Raw genomic sequence first — 19325 nt, 5'->3', positions numbered from 1 at the left:
TTATCAGACAGAGAAGGCGTCAACACCAACATCGTCATCCTGAATTACAGACTGCAGTTCAAGGGCAGCAGAACACAGTCCTGGGGATCTGAGGCACCAGACAAATGTGCCAAAGCTCCTCCTGGATGGAAGTGTACCTGCTCAGTTGAGGTGCCACTTGAACCTGACACTGTCTCCTTTCAATAAGCAGTATACAAAACCAGGAAGGAAAGTTTTCTCAGCAAGGAAAGCAAAATAAAACAGCAGACTATAAAAAGCAAACAAAAGACTGTGGGAGATCAAAACAAGAGATCATTGTCGTAACAACAGCACTGTTGTGTCTCTTAGGTTTTTCAGAAGTCCTCAAAACAGCAATCCCTTTCATTTCCTCAAGGTCTAGCTGTACTTAAAACTGGTCTATCCCATGATAACACTACTGAAAAAGGATGCTCAGGAAAGATCTATGTTCTGACATGAACATAAGTCACAATATGTATGAAAGGCTTTTACAAGGTTATACATTTCGTAAATAACACACAAACCTCCCATATTTCTCTTTTTCCTATTCAGTCAAAAAGAGATCCTCCAGAAACATTCTGCTCCACAGCAGACACTGCACAGCAAGAAAGACAGAAAGTTGCTCAAAGGTTAATGTTAGAAACTCAGTCTTCAAATCATCCTTCAACTGGAATCACTACAAACCAGACTGGCCCGCATCAACTCAAGAGCATAGTCAGATTAGAAATATGGCAGAAGTAATCTCAGCTGTGATCAAAACTACCAGCACTTATTTCTACTTCCCCTCCCTTGGCTGTATTTTATATTTATACTAGAACACACATGCACCTGCTGGTACCTCATTCGGAAGAGGCCCCCTTGAAGTTTTGTTTTAACTGCCACCCCTATGAACCATAATCATTTACACACTGGGCAGAAGCCCTTGTGACAATAAACACAGGAAAGCAGAAAGCAGGAAGGGATGAGTGGCAGATGAACAAATCTCCCTGAAAACATGAGCTTTCCTTGCTTCTGGGGCTTTCTTCGGCACAGACTGGTTCAATCAGTGCTGCTAACTGGTTAAAAAAGCTACTGACTGGCCTAGCTGATGAAACCTACTCCTCTATTCATGTGGAAGTTTATACCTAGTGTTTATGTGATCAGGTAAGACATAGCGCCATGCCGAACTGCTCACTAGAAAGGAAGTCCTTCTCCTGCCCTTCAGGCAGCCCTCCTCTATGCATAACATCAGATGCTCAGAGTTCTGGATACATTATATAACTACTTCTTATTTATAAGGCCCCAACCTCACTGGATTAGCCACTAAATACATGTAACAAAAGTAATGACAGCTCTTTATGACAGATAATTAAAGTATTTTAAAAAGCAGCTGCCAACACTCAACAGTCTTTTTTTTTTTTTTTTTCAGGAAAGGTTACTGCATACATTAAATGCTGTGTTTTAAACTAAGGCTCTTAGATGAGAAAGACAAAGCCTCATTCTACCTCTGAACTGCCTCTGCTTGTAGCCTAAAGGTTACTTTCAATTCAGGGTCTGCTTCGGCATTTAATATTGCTGGCAGAACCTGACACTTGTAATTCAGTCAGCAGGGCAAACAGCAGCAAATCACTTGTGAAAATACAATCTTGCTCTCCAAGAGGAGAGTTAAATGACAGCCTAAGGATTAACACCACCCCGGGGACTCACACAGGTGCCACCTGGAGAGCCATGCCACCTGAAGATGGGCAAAACGTCTGTTATACTTCCCGCACACTCAGAAGCTAGAAATAAAGCTGATATGACAGCTCTGGGCATTTGGCATCTGTTACTGTATTGCACATCTCCAAAGCTGTCCTACATGCCAAAATTAAAAAGCTGTTTGAAAAGGCTGGCCAAAGTAGACCTCACTGCTAACGTACCCTGTGAATTCACCTGGATTTCTATTCAAATTTACCAAGTAAATTTTACTAACTTTTCAAAGTTAGTCCTATTACACTTTTTAATTTGTTCCTCATCCCCTCCCCCCCAAAAAACCTTATGGACATAAAATGCATTTACACTCATACTTGAATACAAAACCAGTATAGCTCTGAATTTAAAGCCTCCCAATTTCAATTTCCAGTTTTCTCTTGTTTACTAAAAGACAGGTATTATCTATCCTGTATTATTCTTCCACCTCCATCTGTGTCTCTTTCCAAGTAAAGAGCACTGAAACTTCATGTATGGTAAGGATTTCTGTTGCTTTCTTACTCGTATTCTTCCTTGTAGGCTATTGTTAATAAACAAAAAAATACATAGATTTATATTTCTTGAGTTATGTATTCAAATATGGAAAGTATGTACAACTTTAACGTAACAAATAGGATTTAAATGACCTTGAGGAAAAAAAAAATCTAAAAATACCACTCACAGTGCTTTAGAATAAAATAAAATAAAATAAAATAAAATAAAATAAAATAAAATAACATAACATCAATCCACAGAAAAATCCCCCTAATGCCTTCTAAAAACCAAAGTCAGCTGATAAAAATTCAGTGCTTGGCTATGCCACAAGATTCCAGCATAATTTCAGTAAATGCATGTAAGGAACCAGTCAAATGAGAACTCATGATCTGGTAAAGCAATTAAAAACTGACTACCAGCATTGCAACAGGCTAAGAACAAGGTAAGTGCAGGAGGCTCACCACTCCTAACATTTGCTGAATTCTAGATGCCATTCCAAGTATTTAGAAGTGTATAGATGCTTGATTACCTTCAAAAACTAATACTGTGCAGTGACTTGATGAAACTTTTAACAGGATCTTTGTCCATCATTTGATTATAATACTCATCTCCTACTCTTCTGTGAATGAGGCATTTGAAAACTCTTTCATGTGTCTATACTTTTAACAAACTAAATGGCTCAAGAGGTAGGAATACCTGTGCATAATGTTGGTTCTATTCTTGTTGGAATTTGTAGATGCAACTGTAATAAATAAAAGTATGCAATACTAAAAAAAGCAGCAAACTTCCAAGGACAATCCTCTTAGATAGGAACTGTAAGTCTACTTTTTATTTTTTTTTTTTGTAGAAAAATGGGTATTTGCCTTTGTGAAGCTGAAATAAGATAGATTCAAGGATCTTCTCAAGAAAAGCAGATTAATCTGTGATTTCAGAACTTCCTTGCAATGACAAACTTGATAAAAGGAAAGTGCATTATAGCACCAACATAGAAAACATGATTTGCCAGTATCATATACATACGTGAAGCATAGTCAAGGTGCTGCACGCTGTACTCAAGAGTGCTCAAAGAGCTTTACTAGCTATTCTTTCCTCTTGACTTCAAAACTGCTGCTAATATACTCAAATACATTATATGGTATTTTGCAACTTTCTTACGTATTCATAAAAATTAGACAGAAATATGACTTGCAGCCTGAAACTAAAATTACTAATAAGAATTTTTATAACTAATCTTCTGCTAAGGTCACCCAGCCTACAGTGCTTTGCAGTAAAACACAGCTATGTTCAGATACACAGACTGTTTCTTGAAGACTGAGAAGTTCCTTGAGATAGTAAATTCCAGTGTCACTCACAATTCTGTAAATTGGTACCTGTCTTGTGAATATTCAGCAATATGGTTTCAGTCCAGAAATATATACACCTTGGCATTTACTCATTTATCTGCTATTGCTGCAAATCAACCACAGGATTACTAGAACTGGAATAAGGAAAAAAATGGAAGCATTTGTTGATAGAGCCACAAAGGATTAGCAATAAAATCCAAAGCAGGTGCCGTAAACTAAGGTACTCCTGCCTTTTGGGTTTTCTTAGAGTAACTATAACTGAAACTGCTTGTCTTGCTAATATTTATTAAACATGCTTTAATATTCCTGCTATTTTGATTAACAGAAATATGCTCCCCTATGGCTGTATTATTACCAGTCCATAATAATATGACTGCTATCTTTGTACATTCATTCAGTATCCTTTCCACTTCCATTCACTATTACTTGTATCTATGATACTACTAAAGTGAGATACTGGTAATGACCACCTCAAGAAGGCACAGTATTTGGTTACAGCTGCATTGGCAACTTGGCTTATCATCCACCCTTACCCAAAAAAAGAACCCCAGAACTGTTCAACTGCTCTTATTGCACAAAAATTTCAGAACACAACCATGTTAATGATTTTTACTAGAAATGGCAAATATGAAGAAACAGCAGAATATGAGACTCAAATCTCAAGTAAGTATGACATGGCCTTTTATCAAGGCATAGTCATGAAGCATCTCTTTAAAAGAAACAAGAGCTAAAGTTACTATAATCAGTGAATATTTCAAAGATTAGAATGCACTTACAGCATGCTGCAAACATGAAAAATGCTCCAAGTACTCAATATTTATCATTATCAGTGGAATCTTTATAAGAGTTCTCATACTTGAAAACCATGTTCTTTCATTCTTCTACACATCTGAAGGGAACAGTAAGACAAGTCAAGTCTGAGGAAGAGCAACTCAAACTCAAAAGAAATACAAAAGTTCAACTGTTCCATTCGAAAACGTCGATGACCAGTCACCTGCAAAGGAAGCAGATCCAAACGTCCTCACTGTATTTCCTGTCTCCCTGCTAGAGGTTTGTGCAAACCATGATTCATAACAGTTTGGATTATTTAAAGGGACAAATGCTGTGAAATATTATAGCTGTTTTACTGGACAGTACTGTAGTTGTGTGATGTCAAAACTAGTACAATTGATACTAAAGCCTTAAGAGCTCCCAGCAAAAACAAAATAACCTTTCATAGCTGGACAACAAGATGACTGGTGGTTTCCAGCTACAATCTAAAACTAAGAAGAAAGTACTGTGGAAGAATACTTAAAGAGTAAGATGTTCTGTAAATTAAAGTAGGGATTTAACCAGAGCACACAGGTCTAATACAACTTTTGAATTTCACTTCTATACTTTCAGTTCAAAACTTGAGAGACAACATGCCACAAAGGAAACTAGCAATGTTTTGAATCACTCAGTATTATCCTATCTTCAAAGTGGCTTCTATGAATCGTGAAACTCGGCAACAGCAGTAACATTTCAGGGCAAATTCTCCTACTGCTAACATATTCCAGTAGTAATGAAAACTCACAAATGAGGTCATATTAGCATAGCTGGGGAACGGCTGTTAGGATAATCCTTGAAGGAACACAAGACTTAGCCTCAAAATTTATAAAAACTTTCTATTTCAAACTTACTTGTGACAGGGAAGCCACCACAAATTGCGCTGCTTACACAGTAAGCATACACAAAAAAGGTCTTCAAAGCGTTGAGTAAAGAATCAGAGTTGTTGCTTCCTTTAGCCAGACTATTTTTAAATGAAAACCAATAACAAGCAGAGGAGGACTAAGACAGAAATTAATGTTCACCCATGGCTTTCAGCTTTACAAAGCTACTTTTATACATTCAAGCAAATTGTACAGTGACTGACATGAACAAAATGACAGTAATCTGTCACTATTTTACATTTCTCAGTAGGCTGATTCACATAGTTCTTTATGAACCTTACACTTCAATGGTCACTTTGATGACTAAACCATAAATTAGAATGTAAAGTGACTATGAATTTGATTTTGGAGTAACAACAAATTATCAGCAAAGTGGGACATTATTTAATTTCTATCAGCCAGCTATGAAAAAGTCAGCACTACCAAGACATGCTGCACCATAATAAACCCCAAACTTAACAAATAAATAAATAAATAAATAGGCTAGCGCTCATGTTTGCTTCAGTGCTTCTGCATTTAAAAATAAAATCACGTTCTGTTATGCTTGGTTAGTTTTAAATATAATGTCTTCATAATGTCAGATGACTTCATTACTTAGATCTTCAATTAAACAGGGCGCAAGAATGCATTTTTTTCCACAGAGCATGATTAAATTTGACAGCAAGAAAATATTAATATGAATTTAGATGCTAAGGCTTTTAATAGTCCTGATGAAAGGCTTACATTTAAGACATTGTTGATATTTTTCCAAGATTTATCTTTCGCTTTATAGCTGAAAGTGAAATGACACTGAAACATAACAGAAATTCTGCAAAGAACAACAGTTCTCAATTTTTTAGAAAACCTTTTTTTGGGGGGTCGGAATAGATGTAACTCAAAAAAAAAAAAAAAACCCCAAAAATCCTTACTGCCCAAATATCAAGCCTTGAGGGACTTGTGTCAAAATTATCTTGACAAACTAATTTTCTCTTATCAGATGATTTTCTGTTGAAAAGTTTTGTCTATTATGTTACTGTGAGTGTTACTATCTTTTACTCCTGCAAACATATAATATACACACATACACCCTTCCAAAACTCAATGCAGCATGATTATACTCTGGTAAATTTCTGGAAGGGTGACATATAAGAGATACTCCAACGTAAGTTTCACTGTCTTAGCAGTGATAAAAATGAGATGTTGTGTCAGACTCTTTAATATTCCTAACTTTTCAAGTATGTTTTTCCTGAAATTCTTACATAAGAATCATACCAAAATGTGATCCAATTCAAAACTACTTTACCTTTAGCAGATTCATTTTGCATGTGGGAGAAACCTCTTAAATAGCTGAGATTTGACACAAACAAGCAAAACCCTGAAGTTTAGCAGTAACTGAGGCCATTCTGCATTATTCTGGTATGTCCCAGGGCAAAGATAACCCTCCCAAGTAACAAACGCCTAACAGAAAGATGGGTACTTAATGTCATTTGCTTGACAACATTTTGATTATAATATATTTAGGATATTTGTATTAAAGACTAGTTTTCTATGTTTGCAAAACTAAAACGTGTGTTGAGATTTTTGTGTAAGCACATGCATATGTTTATGTATGATCAAAATGTTCACTAGCAACCAATGAATTCAAAAAGTCCTTAAGACCAGCTACTCCTCTACAAAGGACAGTGAGTGGATATACCAGACAAAGATTAGTGAAGCCTGCCTGCTCTTCCTACACTTTCAACGGCAGCTGAAAGACCTATCTGATGCCGAGGGACAATTTTTAAGCTAAAAAAAACCAAACCAGCATCATAAAATGTGCAAGACCAGACTCACAACCTAGAAGGAAAAGAGTCCACCCTGAGTCAAGAGCCCATACCATTTTTAGAGAAATGGTATATTTTTTCAGGGTTTAAAGAAACAGAGTCATCTAGGTGTTCACAGGTCTCATACAGGAGAGAAGAGTTTTATTTTGGCTCAGATGAATCAGTAGAACCATGTTTTGTCAAAAGAAAAGTTTGAAAAGCTTTATTTTAGCAAGACGTACCCATCATCTGCCTTTTATTATTTAGGCTTACAGAACCAGGAAGAGCCATCATTCAAGTCAGGGTACCCCAAACATTAAGGTTCTACAAATCAGCATCCTCATTTCAGCATCCCAGACACATTATCTATAAAGCAGAGCAGTATTTCCCACCTGTTTCAAGTGCTTTGACACCTTGAAATTGAACTCTTCTCAGAAAAAGGAAGTACTTGCTATTATGAAAGAGCTGTACCAGGTACCACACAGTTAATGATATTTTAAAACAAAAATAAACTTAGTACACCTCAGTCATCCATTTTCATGGCAAAATGGTCACTGTGGTAGCTTCACTAATGCTTTCCTCATTTATCAAACATACAGTGTTTATATTATTACTTACAACCATCACAGAGCATTTTCTGACATCCTGACAGGATTTATCTTAAGCCACAATCCACAAGAGATTTTCTGTAGCACTTTACTATGGGACATCCCATATCCATAAATTGTTTCTTCTTTAATACAGCTTTCTTTAAGTGGCAAAATTTGACCCAGTGTATTCTTATCTTTTGCCACTGCTGTGATGGATACACTCCTCCTGTTGGAACTGACTTTGGTCCAGGCAGGTACTCAGCACACCTGACCTATATTAATCCTATTTGGTGAGGTTTTACATGAGAACTCAGCACCAAAACCCTCAAACCCCAATATGGATGGAGACTGGGCTAATCAGCAGCCGAAACTGCATTAACGCAGCAGATCTGACTACAGATCAACCACTTTATGCTGCAAATATCTCCAGGGTCTGTTGAGCTCTCCCTCGGCTGGAGCAGTTGGCTGTGCAGCAATCTCCCCTTGAGAAGAGTCATCTCTCAAGGTTACCCCTCGAGGCTGAGAGATCCCTTACCTGACACCAAACATCAATCGGTTGCATTTTTTTTGCGTGCATGCAACATTTAAGATTATGTATAGTAAGCTTAAATGATAATCTTTGTATACTATACTAACATTAAGTACAGTAATAGTACTGACCCCCAATCCGTCTGTACTGATTAAATATTTTACATACCTAAATTTACTGATTAGAATTCAATTAACTAAGTACTAGCTCAGATCTGTCTGAGTGATCTCTGACTCTTCTCCTGTGACACTCCCAGCTTCATTGTTTTCTCCAGCCTCTGCCTCTCATACTTCCTTGGAAAATACTGGATATCAAGGCTCTCCAAGAGAAAACCTCAAAAGGAAGAGCAGAAAATGCTACTTATCACCAACAGATACGAGAAAAACACCCCGAAACTGAAATACAATTGCACAGTCAATCCAATCTGAGCTGCTTCTTTGAGAAACACTTTTAAAACACAAAAATAGCTGTGTTTGGGTTAAAAAAAGATAGCAAAGCTATGGTAGCACAAAACAACATCTGCTTCTGGGAGAAGAAATTTCAAATAAATAATTAAAGTCACACCAAAATATTCACATTTAATTGCGAAACTAAAGGGCCCAGCTTCCTCCTGAAATAAGAATCCAGCTAACTGACCTACTGGTTGTTAAAAGATTAATGTTAAAACAGACCATGGAGGATTAGGTGCACATATTAATTCCATATTTAATAAAAGTCCTACTGATCTCAATGTGATGAGTGTCAGTAAGCATGGATTTTGCAAGGAGGGACAGCTTAAGCATTGCAAGTGCCATTAGTGATTTAGGCATAGAAACTTGCTCTCTCCAAATTTCCAATGGTCGCTGTAGATAGACAGTGGGTATGTATGAGAAGTAATAAAGTATCTAAAATTCAGTGAAGTATAATTCATGTCTAAATAATATGGTACCCAGTGGAAAGAACAAAGATACTATAAATGCTACTCAGACAATGTCAAGTGAAAAATATTGCCAGTGACTCAACTTTTTCCAAAGCAAAATCTATCCCATTGCTTGGACATATTTAGACAGAATTTACTTAATTCACTTTAAGATTTTCTTGTTCTGCTACTGTTCTAACACTGTATCTGGAAGTGGGGAAAAACAAATACAGAAGGCAAGACTATTCAGAGTGAGTGTCACAGTGACTCTTCTAAACCTGTGATGGAAAAAGGAAAGTGTGAGAAAAAGAATCTAACACACATAAGCTAGAGAAAAAAGATTGAAAGGAAGAGAAACAGAGTGAAGAGACATTAAAACAAACAGCAGAAAAGGTAACAGAAAAGTATATGAACTTTTGACAGCACGGCCTGTTCTAGTTAATGCAACAAACATCCCTAAATCCCCTATTGCAACCATCATGGATAAAGAGATGATTCCTACCTTCTCAAGCTCAGACATACAAAAACTACGGTTCATTTAAAGATGTTTTGAGCAAGGATCTATTTTTTCCATCTATAATGGGGTAAGACAGTTAACTGAGTGTATGTGTTTTAAATAAAATGAAATAAGCAAAACATACCTGCCGATGAATAACCTCTAGGTTTGCTTTGGCTTTATTCACTAGTTCTTCTATTTTCCCAGAATCCTTTATATTCTTGTTTTCTCTGAAGGCATCTCTTATCCTTCTGATGGCATACGTTCTAAACACAAACAATAAGATGACATGTATTCATAGATATGCCACAGTTCATGATGTTTCAACATTCTTTAAGACATGCTGATCTTTAAAATCAATATACATACACAGTCATAAATTCTCCCCAGTTTTATACATAATTCTTTTTACTTAGGGTCTTGTATTGCCTGAGTTGAAATAGTGGCCATATTCTTTAACTAGAATAAAGGTGGTTTTACTGGAAATTACTGTAGAAATAAATTCATGTTTCACATATCAGCCCAGTCCTTACTGCTTGTTATCGCTATAAACACACTGTTGGATGTTTAGCATGGATACTGCAAAGCTCAAGAACATAACTAGAAGCCTAAGAATCAAAAATCACTCCCTAAATTATTTTGAATCAGTGCAACAATTCTTATTCTGCATACTCAAAAAGTCCCTGAGCTAACTACTAAATTCATTACATGTTATTATTAGTTCTGGCTACAACAAAGGTAGGCTGATGGACTAACTGTAACAAAAAGGGCTCCTTCCCTGTCTCACCTCTTTCCTCCCCTAACAAAGCATATTTCATCCCTTGAACACCTCCTTGTCCATTTCCCCACTAAGAAGCAATAACCGGACACAACCTCTTCAAGTAGGAAGATGTTATGATCCCTTCAGAAAGAAAGGTCCAAAGCTGTAGCTATCTCTGAATCTCTCCTTGTTCTTTTCAACACAGCAAAGAACCTTTATGTAGTCTGTAGGGTACTGCTCAATAAAAAATAGGGCAAATTTCTATATTAAAATAAAGTTATTCGACTGATCAGCAGACATTTTCATTACACGCAGGCATCGAGGAGTAGGAGAAACAACAGTAACCTGATCCTGCTCAGCTACCTCGATAATGTCCCACTTTTCTACCACATCAGAGCAGTAACATTTTTACTACAGAAAGAAAAACCTTACGTGCAGAGCTGGAAGGGAAAAAAATGCTGCTGCGAATACCACAAATAGTGTAATATTTCAACAGCCATTTTCAATCTTGTATAAAAGCGAAACACGAGATACAAAATTGGCTGAAACATGATCATAAAATACTCCAAAGATGATATTGAAAAATAAAAAAATTGGGGGAGGAGTCGGAGAAAGGGAGATGAAGTATAAGAAAGATGAATAGTCAGTAGAACTCCATACCATTAGATGGTGCTATCCAGCTCCTAATGCACCCTACACCAGCCAAGCAGCATATTTTCTCTTTGAGTTCATAAATAATACATTTCAATCACAGGAACCAGGATGGTTATGGAGTGCCACCCTGCTGCCGCACACTGGCAGATGGTGTGTGCTTTTAATTAGGGCCTGTTCACCTATAATGTGACACTGGGGTCCATGAGTGAGTGAGTGTGTGTTTGTATGTGTGAAGTTAATAGAATGTATTAAATATGGAAGCTCATTCTCATCTGCAGCTGCTGTCCTAGCCAGATTTGAAGGGGAAGCTGCATTATTTCTTCTACAAAAGAAACAACCCCAAATCATTAATATGTAGTGTAATTTTGTTGCTTGATAATGGATGGATTTCAAATCATGTATATATATATAGGGTTAACCTATGCAGAAACATACAGCATTTTCTGCAAGAAAGGGTTTGCAAATGATACAAAGACCTTACACATATATATATACATTAGCTCAAAATTAAAACGAAGTAGCAAGTATCCATTACTGCATACAAGTCATTCAAAATGCAAACCAAATGAGTAAATGCTAACTACATAAAAAAGATAGACTAAACCAAATTCTTGTTCAGTGTAACACCTACAGACTGTTTTTTGGTTTGTACATATGGTGCATTAATTGTTCTATTTTCTCTCCCTTCTTCTCATCACACCCAACAGTTGTTGAGAAAAAAAGATATGTACTTAAAAAATACCATCAGATCATTCTTTATGTGTCCTCAGAAAGTTGCAGGTTTTTTCCGCTTACAATTCCTTTAAAACTTTATGAACATTAATACACAAGTGAAGTTATTTTACAAAGGCTTTAACATAATCTTAATTCTACGGCTAAATCAATACATCTCCACACTTCAAAGACTAGCTCTGTATCTTGGTACTACTCGTTACTAAAGTTAAATTGAGATTAAATACATCACTTACAATAAGGTTATACTGAACTCAAAGCTCAAACCCTTTGAAAAACATCCTTTTTTCCCCTATTGACAGGTGCCAGGGGAATATTCCACCAACACTCAAAAATCTTTCAAAATTAGGTGAGAAGTATTAAGTCAAGACATAGCAACCTGGCAGTTTTGGGGGATTGTTTGTTTGTTTGTTTAAACACCAGCTTTTTAAATGCAACAGTTGTGAGCAGTGTCTATTCAAAACCTCAATAATCTCTACACTTCAAGAGTCTCTGAACCACTTATGTACTAAAATGTAGTACTAACATTAGGGCATGAACAACTGAGCTCTTCTGTAAGTACAGCAACGCGTGTAGCAACATGTAGTACAGATACACATGCAACGAAAAGAACTTGTTCTCTCAGAGATATATCTGTCATTGTTTTGAAAGAGCACTCCTCCAAAGATCTTCTGGCTGATGAACAGACTGGTCAGCTACTTTAATGGTGTGTATTTTCCATTCAAGAAGCAGAAACACGAAAACCAACCATGTACCATTTGAAGGCACAGCTCTGAATGCCATTGGTAGAGAATATATGACTGTCTTCACAAAACCTAACCACATTAATCTAAGAAAAGCGCTATCTGAAGACAAATGACAGGCGACATACTGGCAAGTGAAATGGTTGCTGTACCTTAAGGATTTATCCAAGCTGATATGATTATTAATCCCAGCTGGCAAAAACAAACTGAGGGCATACAGCACTGCAACAAGTTTAAGGCAGTGTGAGTGAAGGGCAGCTGCTGCAATTTTGCCACCCTCTCTGGTGGGCACAAATCCTCGCTCTGCCTCTTTAAGACCAGCACAGCCAGTCTGAGACTTGGTAGAGGTGAGCCAGCCAGACTTGGGAACCTGACAAAAGGCCAACCTATTAGAAGAGTTAACTTCTTTTTTTGTTGAGTTTGGTGGGGTTTTTTTTCTTTTTTTCCTCTCTGGATTACCAAACTCCACCAGCTCCGCATGGGACCAAATGAGCATTAGCACTGAGGAAGAGGGAATACAGCAGTCTGATTTAGATGGATACAGTCTGCAACAGATCCCACTGAGCAAGTCCATAAACAAAAAGGACTCTTCAGCGAGAAGGTACCAAGCAAGCTCTCCAGAGAAACAGAATGGGAAAGCAAATCTGCATACAGTACACTCAAACAGCTCCTACAGACCTTCAGGAAATTTCCTAGGAATGCAACACTATTCATTAAGAAACATCACTGCAAATGAAAACTCAGTGCATTTCACATTCTACTATTTTTCCCACCATTCTTTGGAAACAGATATTGAAAAATAGCTGAAAGATGCAACAAGGCATTTTCTTTACTTTTCATCATCCAAATGCACCAAAATTTTGGTAGTGAACACCTTTGATTTTATCTTCTGCAAAGAACTTTTAGTGAGCTAGTGACAGCAGGACCTAAGCAAGAGTGTACGGTTGAATATATTCATTCAGAGCTCTCTTGCATATACACAGTCAAAACACTTCCCTACTTCTGTGCATCTGTCACACAATTAGCTCTGAATTAAATCAAAAGAATGCACTGAATGGGTAATAGACTCGGTTTGATGATGAAAGCCACCACAAGCATGCAAGGTAACAGATGCACATCAGCAGAAAAAAGATAGAGTAGTTGTGGGTTAATGTAAGAACATTATAGCCACGGCCATTAATATTACCACAGACTCAGGGAATGGGCACTACCTTGCTAGTGTTAAGAGACAACAATGCCCCCAGATAACAGTAACGCACACAGTTGGAAATAGTATTTTTTCTAATACTCAGTCATGCACCTCTACCTTCAAAGAGTTTATCTTTTTCTTGCCCTGAAGTACAATCAAAAAACCTAACATGTGTACTCCTAGAGTGAAGCCTACAAGGGAAGTCTGAAAACATAGCTGTTAAGGAAAAATGAAACCACAAGAGGTACTTCAGAAAATAACTGCTGCTTGAGGATTTAAAAATTCTCATTTCAGAATGTTTACTTATGTCGTGCCTGACCAGAAAATAAAAATGAAAAAAATCTGTTTCCTTTCAAACCTTCACTCTTGTATCTTTGTGCTCTGCTAAACTAGAGTGTAAGAAAAGAAGCTGAAATATCACGCAGACATACTTGCTTCTAAGTACACAGCACTATGCCTTCCAAATAAACCTGGCCAAGCAATGTTTTTCTCAGCACCACTTTCCATTTACCAATATCACAACATGCTAAATATTTAAGTAATCTTTCCAAGACAGCTTTACAGACATGTTGACATCTTGTCTTTCTGATTGTGAACAAATATAATGTATTAATAGATCGCATCACAGTTATAGGCAACATACTGCAAAACATAATGGCTGTTATAAATTGCAAGTCATTGAGCACATACATGAAGATAGAAGAGGAAGAAAGTGGTATAGCCCGTGCAAGCAAAACAGATTACAAGGGAGGAGGCCAGCAAGTTAGAATAGTCAAGATGTTAAAAAAAAGTCTAAAGTAAAATGCATCTTTCCTTGACATATATTTAATAAATTAAGGTAAGTGATCTGTAGCCAACCTCTAGGAAGCCCACTGTGATTAATAACTCTGAAATGAAATATATGATGCTTTTATTAAGGGACACAATGTGCAGAAGTGAGATACTGATTTACAATACAGTAACAACATATGAAGTGAGGAATCCATTTATAAAAGGTCATTGTTTCCTTTCACTAATTATATTTTCTTACAAATTTTCCCTTCCAATTAACATCTATTAACTTGAGATAGCAACAGCATTAATGTCCAGAATTTTGCATTATTACTAGCAAAGCGTGCACCAGATGAGATTTGCCTAACTGAATTTTCAGAATGACATATCATTAAAAATTAGAAAGTTTTGATAATGAAGTATCTGCAGAAAATTCATTTTAGCTTAAACTTTTATTAGCATTAGTGAGGTTGTCTCCACATACAGAATTCCTTTAGAGGGAATGATTATACATGTACACATACCTATTTCCGTATATAAGTATGTATTTACATTCTTTTTTCCTCTATAAAGGTCTCATCAAAAGACCCCAATAAAGGTGAAGAAAAAGAAGCATGCAATTAGAATTTAATACTAAAAAAAAGAAACATTTGACAACAGATGTATGTTTGAGACTGAGAGGTAAGGACTTCATAGGGAAATAGTTGTAACCTGTCTAATTAAACACAAGACCAACAGGCAGGAGTAATGCAGTGTTTTATCAGCAAGGTGTTCCTCAAACTCCATCGCGAGACACATTTTCAGCACTACCACCTCAACTTACAGCATGGCAATGATGACTCCTGCCTGTTCTCTAAAATCAAAGCAAAGCTTGTTCCTGGAACTGGGGTGGGGGGAGAGGGGAGGAGGATGGTGTGCAAGCTGGAAGAGGCGGAGAGAAGAGCAAAGAAACAGAAAAAATAGATGGGCAACACAGTATTATTTTCTTAAATTTTCTCATCAAAGAACGCTCTTTAAAAAAAACTTATAGAATGAAACTGATGAGCCACTACTTGGTTTCTTTGCTAATATACAAAATATGAGTTACAATGGAATTGGCAAGAAGTATGTCTGGAAGAGAACAGCACTAGAGATACTTCGTGAGAGGATTATGCCAAAAGAACAAGAGGAAAAGGATAAAAATTGAACGTCAGAAAACACACTTGAGAGCTGGTGACTGTGACCCAGTGCATATGACACATGCTGTATGATCAGATACAAGGATTTGTAACTTATTTCTAAAGCAATTCTTGCTACTTTGAGCCACATATCTAAAAACTTCTAATAAAAACTTGCATCTTCCCAATGCAAGATGTCCTAGATGAGAAAAAAACTCGTAATATGCATGCCTATTTCAACAATTCCCTTTCATTTTTTACCAATCTAAAAACTGAAAATGCCTCCCCACATTTACGTATCTATATAAAGAGACACTTGTGGATCTTCTTAGGAAGGTGGGACTTTTTTTCTGACTGTTCTTTCATCAGTTTGTGCCTGTACCCATTTCAAAGAAGAAAGCATTGATGACCATCCAGTCAGAATCATTCACACTGGAAAGCAGCGCTGGAGGTCTCTAGTTCTACCTCCTGCTGAAAGGAGTCATGGGATCAGAACACGTGACTCACGGTTTTGTCCTGTCAGGTTTTGAAAACCAGGATGGTGACTGGACCACCTCTCTGGGAAACATGCTCAATTGCTTGGTTGTCCTTGTGGGCAAAAATCTTGTCCTTAAAGCCGGTCTGAAAACCTCTCTTCCTCCACTTTACATCTGCTGTCTCTTGTTCTCCTGCCAGGCACCTCTGGATACTTTGAGGTACTGGGTGCTATTTAGGTTCCCTCAATGTTGTTTCTTCTCTAGGCTGAATCAGCCCAGCTTCCTCAGCCTTTTCTCACAGGACAAGTGCTTCATCCCCTCTGGTGGTTTCTGCTGAGCTTGCTTCAAGTTATCTGTGTCTTTCCTGCACAGTGGATGGGGTGCGGGCAAGACTGGACACAGCACTCCAGATGTGGTCTTACAAGCATGGAGCAGATGGGGATAATCACTCCCCTAATCTGGTGGCTGAGCAACTATTGATACATCTAAGGATGGTCATGGCTTTCACTGCTGCCAGGGCACACAGCTGGGTGTCTCCTAGGATCCCTAGCCCCTTTTCAGCAGAGCTGCTCCCTAGCCAATCAGTCCTCAGCCTGTTCTGTGACTGGGGCATCTCCTTCCCAAGCATAACTTAATGAGTGAATGTCATATGGCTGCTGTTGGCCTTTTCCTTCAGACTTCTGAGCCTCTGAGCTCACTGGCTCCCCAATTTGGTGACACCTGCAAACTTAATGAACAAGCAGTGTTGCTTCCTCTGGGTCATTAATAAAGATGTGCAACAAGATGAGTCCCAGGATCAAGCCCCGAAGACCCACCAACTCCCACCCTTTGAGCCCCAGCATCCAACCAGTTTTTAAAGGCCCACCCAGATCATAACACCCTTGCTTAGATACAAGAATGCTGTGGGAGTCAGTGTTGAAAGCCTTCCTAAAGCAGAGGTAAACAACATCCATTGCTCTCCCCTTGTTCACAAATCCAAGAAATCATGTTAGTCAGTCATGATTTGCCCTTAGCTCCCAAACACCACCTTCTTTATAGTCCCAGAATACTGTCAGCACTATGCATAGTTATTTTTGCAGTTCTTTGAAACAGACATTTTTGTTGCTATACTTCTAAAAATAAAAGCAGTTATTGGTTTAATTCTAAGTATAAAGAATCTCTGCAGAAGGGAGTGCTTTACAGAAGGTCAGGGTTAAAAGAAAAAAGGAAAGATGCCCAAATGAAAGCATTCTTTTCATCTTAATTGGAGTTACAACTGCAATGTTATATTGCAGAAGAGGTTAAGAAAGAGGGTTACCACTGAAGGACCCAATCGAGCACATTGCTCAGTTAACAAGGCACTGGGCAAAGATGTGTTGTAGGAACTAGAACCAGAATTTGCCACAGATAAAAAGCATCCTGATGGCCTGAAATGTCTAATAGCTCCCTGCTAAGCTTTCACTGCCAACTGTTCCCCAGGAAGGACGCTTGGGTTGCCCAACATTCCAATTACCAGGTGGGGAATGCCTTGAAACGACAAGTTCAAATCCTGCTTTTTCTCTTCCCTCATTTTGAAGCAGATATATACCCTTCCATTTGCTGTGCTGTGCTATTTCTGAACAGTTCTTAAAAAAGGACTGGCCTGCTGTGAATTGCCATTACAAATCCCATTTTATCTTTCTGGAAAGATTAGATTTTTAGTCCAACACTGTGACCAACATTCCTCTCTCTTCAGCATGACTAGGGGTTGCCTTTCATTCTAAGAAGAGAGGTAGTTTAGCTCGTGACTTGGAAAACCTGAAGAGGGCTAACCATTTTGCACCTCTTGGTGACTGTAACTTCATTTAGAAACCTTCTGGGTGATAAGCAGACTTGCTGGATGCAAGTATTTCTCACTTGTCAGTGGAAAATTATGTCACGTCTTTGATGAAGAAACAGTGCTTATGTTGTTTTTTTGTTGTTGTTGGGTTGGTTTGGTTTTTTGTGGGTTTCTTTTATTGTTTAATTAAGCAACAAGGCACAAAACCTTGGGATATTCCAACTTCTTGGACGGCAGTGTGGATGGTCTGCATGATGAGATTTTGATACGAAATTTCTGAAGCAGAGGTTTTTTTCTGAATCTAGGCATGTAGAGAACTATCTAGTTCCAGTACCCGCATTATTTTAATATGGAAATTATAAAAGTGCCAATTCCTTAGAAAAGGGGTTGAATATCAGAAACAGGTTGATATCACACTGGTTTAAAATAACAACTGAAATACTCTGATTTACAAAAGACTTTCAGAAACAGTTCTCTGAAGCTTATCCGAGTTGAAGCTATGTCGGTCGTTTTGACAGACTACTGATTTTGAGCCTACAGAACAGACTTCTAGCAAAGTTGGGTGTCACAAAAGTGATTGTTGGATTCTAGCAATAAACATGATTAGTTTTGCCTCTTGATTTTTGTTCAAGTAAACCAGCACTTTTTGAGAAAGAATTTAAGCATCATAGATCTAAAATGAGTCAAGTAAGAGATATTACTAGAGTCTAGTAAAAGAAACTGAAATTATATAAGATCCAGTCATCTCATGACAAATACATCAATAAACCATAAATATAATTTATTAAACAATCCATATTAAGTAACAGACCACATGCTCTATCTGCTTATAGACAACACATTAGAAGTTACAGGATTTGGAAAACTGAAGATATTCTTGAAACTTTATTCTCTCATCCATTTCTATCACCTTTACAGCTTATCCAAAGAGCTTTTATTCTTGTAACTCAGCCAGCAGTGACAAACCTCCCCCACTGGACCTCCCATCACCATATGGCTTGATGACCTTCCCTCATTTACAGTGAAGCACTGCATGTTTAGTTTAGCAAATCTGCAACATCAATTTTGACAACAATGATGGATATTTGAAATTACAATGTAATACTTAGCATAGGAAATTCTAATATATGCAAAGCTTATTAGTCAAATGTAGAGCCTAAAAAAAACCAATTTAGAACGCATAACAAAATCACAGTCCCACCTTGCACATACAGAATGCTGAATAAAACTTTTTAGACATTTTAGATTGTAAATGTAGTGACTTTGGACAATAGATAAAATATTGCAGGAAGCCTAGATACAGATGCACAGAAAGACAAGTGAACTAGATCTTTCCTTCTGTATATTTTCTATTTAATTTGTATTGGGATATGGAAGTCATCACAAGTTTTACACATAAGAGCAGCACAAAAGAAAGCGAGCCTGAAAATCCCAGTTTCATCCAAGAATGGAACAGTAACCCAAGAACACAATGAGTACAAACTCTGGGTGTCACTTCATCCTGATGGGAAATCAGAT

The 19325-nt window shown here is 37.5% G+C and overlaps 1 protein-coding gene across 5 annotated transcripts in view; it reads right to left on the bottom strand.

Annotated features, from left to right (window-relative positions):
- The window catches only part of LYRM4 (LYR motif containing 4), a 90460-nt gene that overhangs the window by 57794 nt on the left and 13341 nt on the right, over window positions 1-19325 (bottom strand). For 3 of the 5 annotated variants that reach the window (XR_010610056.1, XR_010610057.1, XM_065667425.1), the window contains exon 2: window positions 9673-9793. The exons of 1 other annotated variant lie outside the window; for it this stretch is intronic. Coding sequence is in view for 2 of the 4 variants with exons in the window: in XM_065667425.1 (XP_065523497.1) it covers window positions 9673-9793 (121 nt within the window). In the remaining 2 variants the exon portion in view is untranslated. Of the gene's footprint in view, window positions 1-8391; window positions 8467-9672; window positions 9794-19325 lie in introns of those variants that run through there. One more of the 5 variants, XM_065667426.1, reaches the window with a different exon arrangement.

Source organism: Lathamus discolor, chromosome 2 (genome assembly GCF_037157495.1).
Source record: "Lathamus discolor isolate bLatDis1 chromosome 2, bLatDis1.hap1, whole genome shotgun sequence".
Classification (NCBI taxonomy): Eukaryota; Metazoa; Chordata; class Aves; order Psittaciformes; family Psittacidae; genus Lathamus; species Lathamus discolor.
This window is presented reverse-complemented; position numbering and strand designations above follow the sequence as displayed.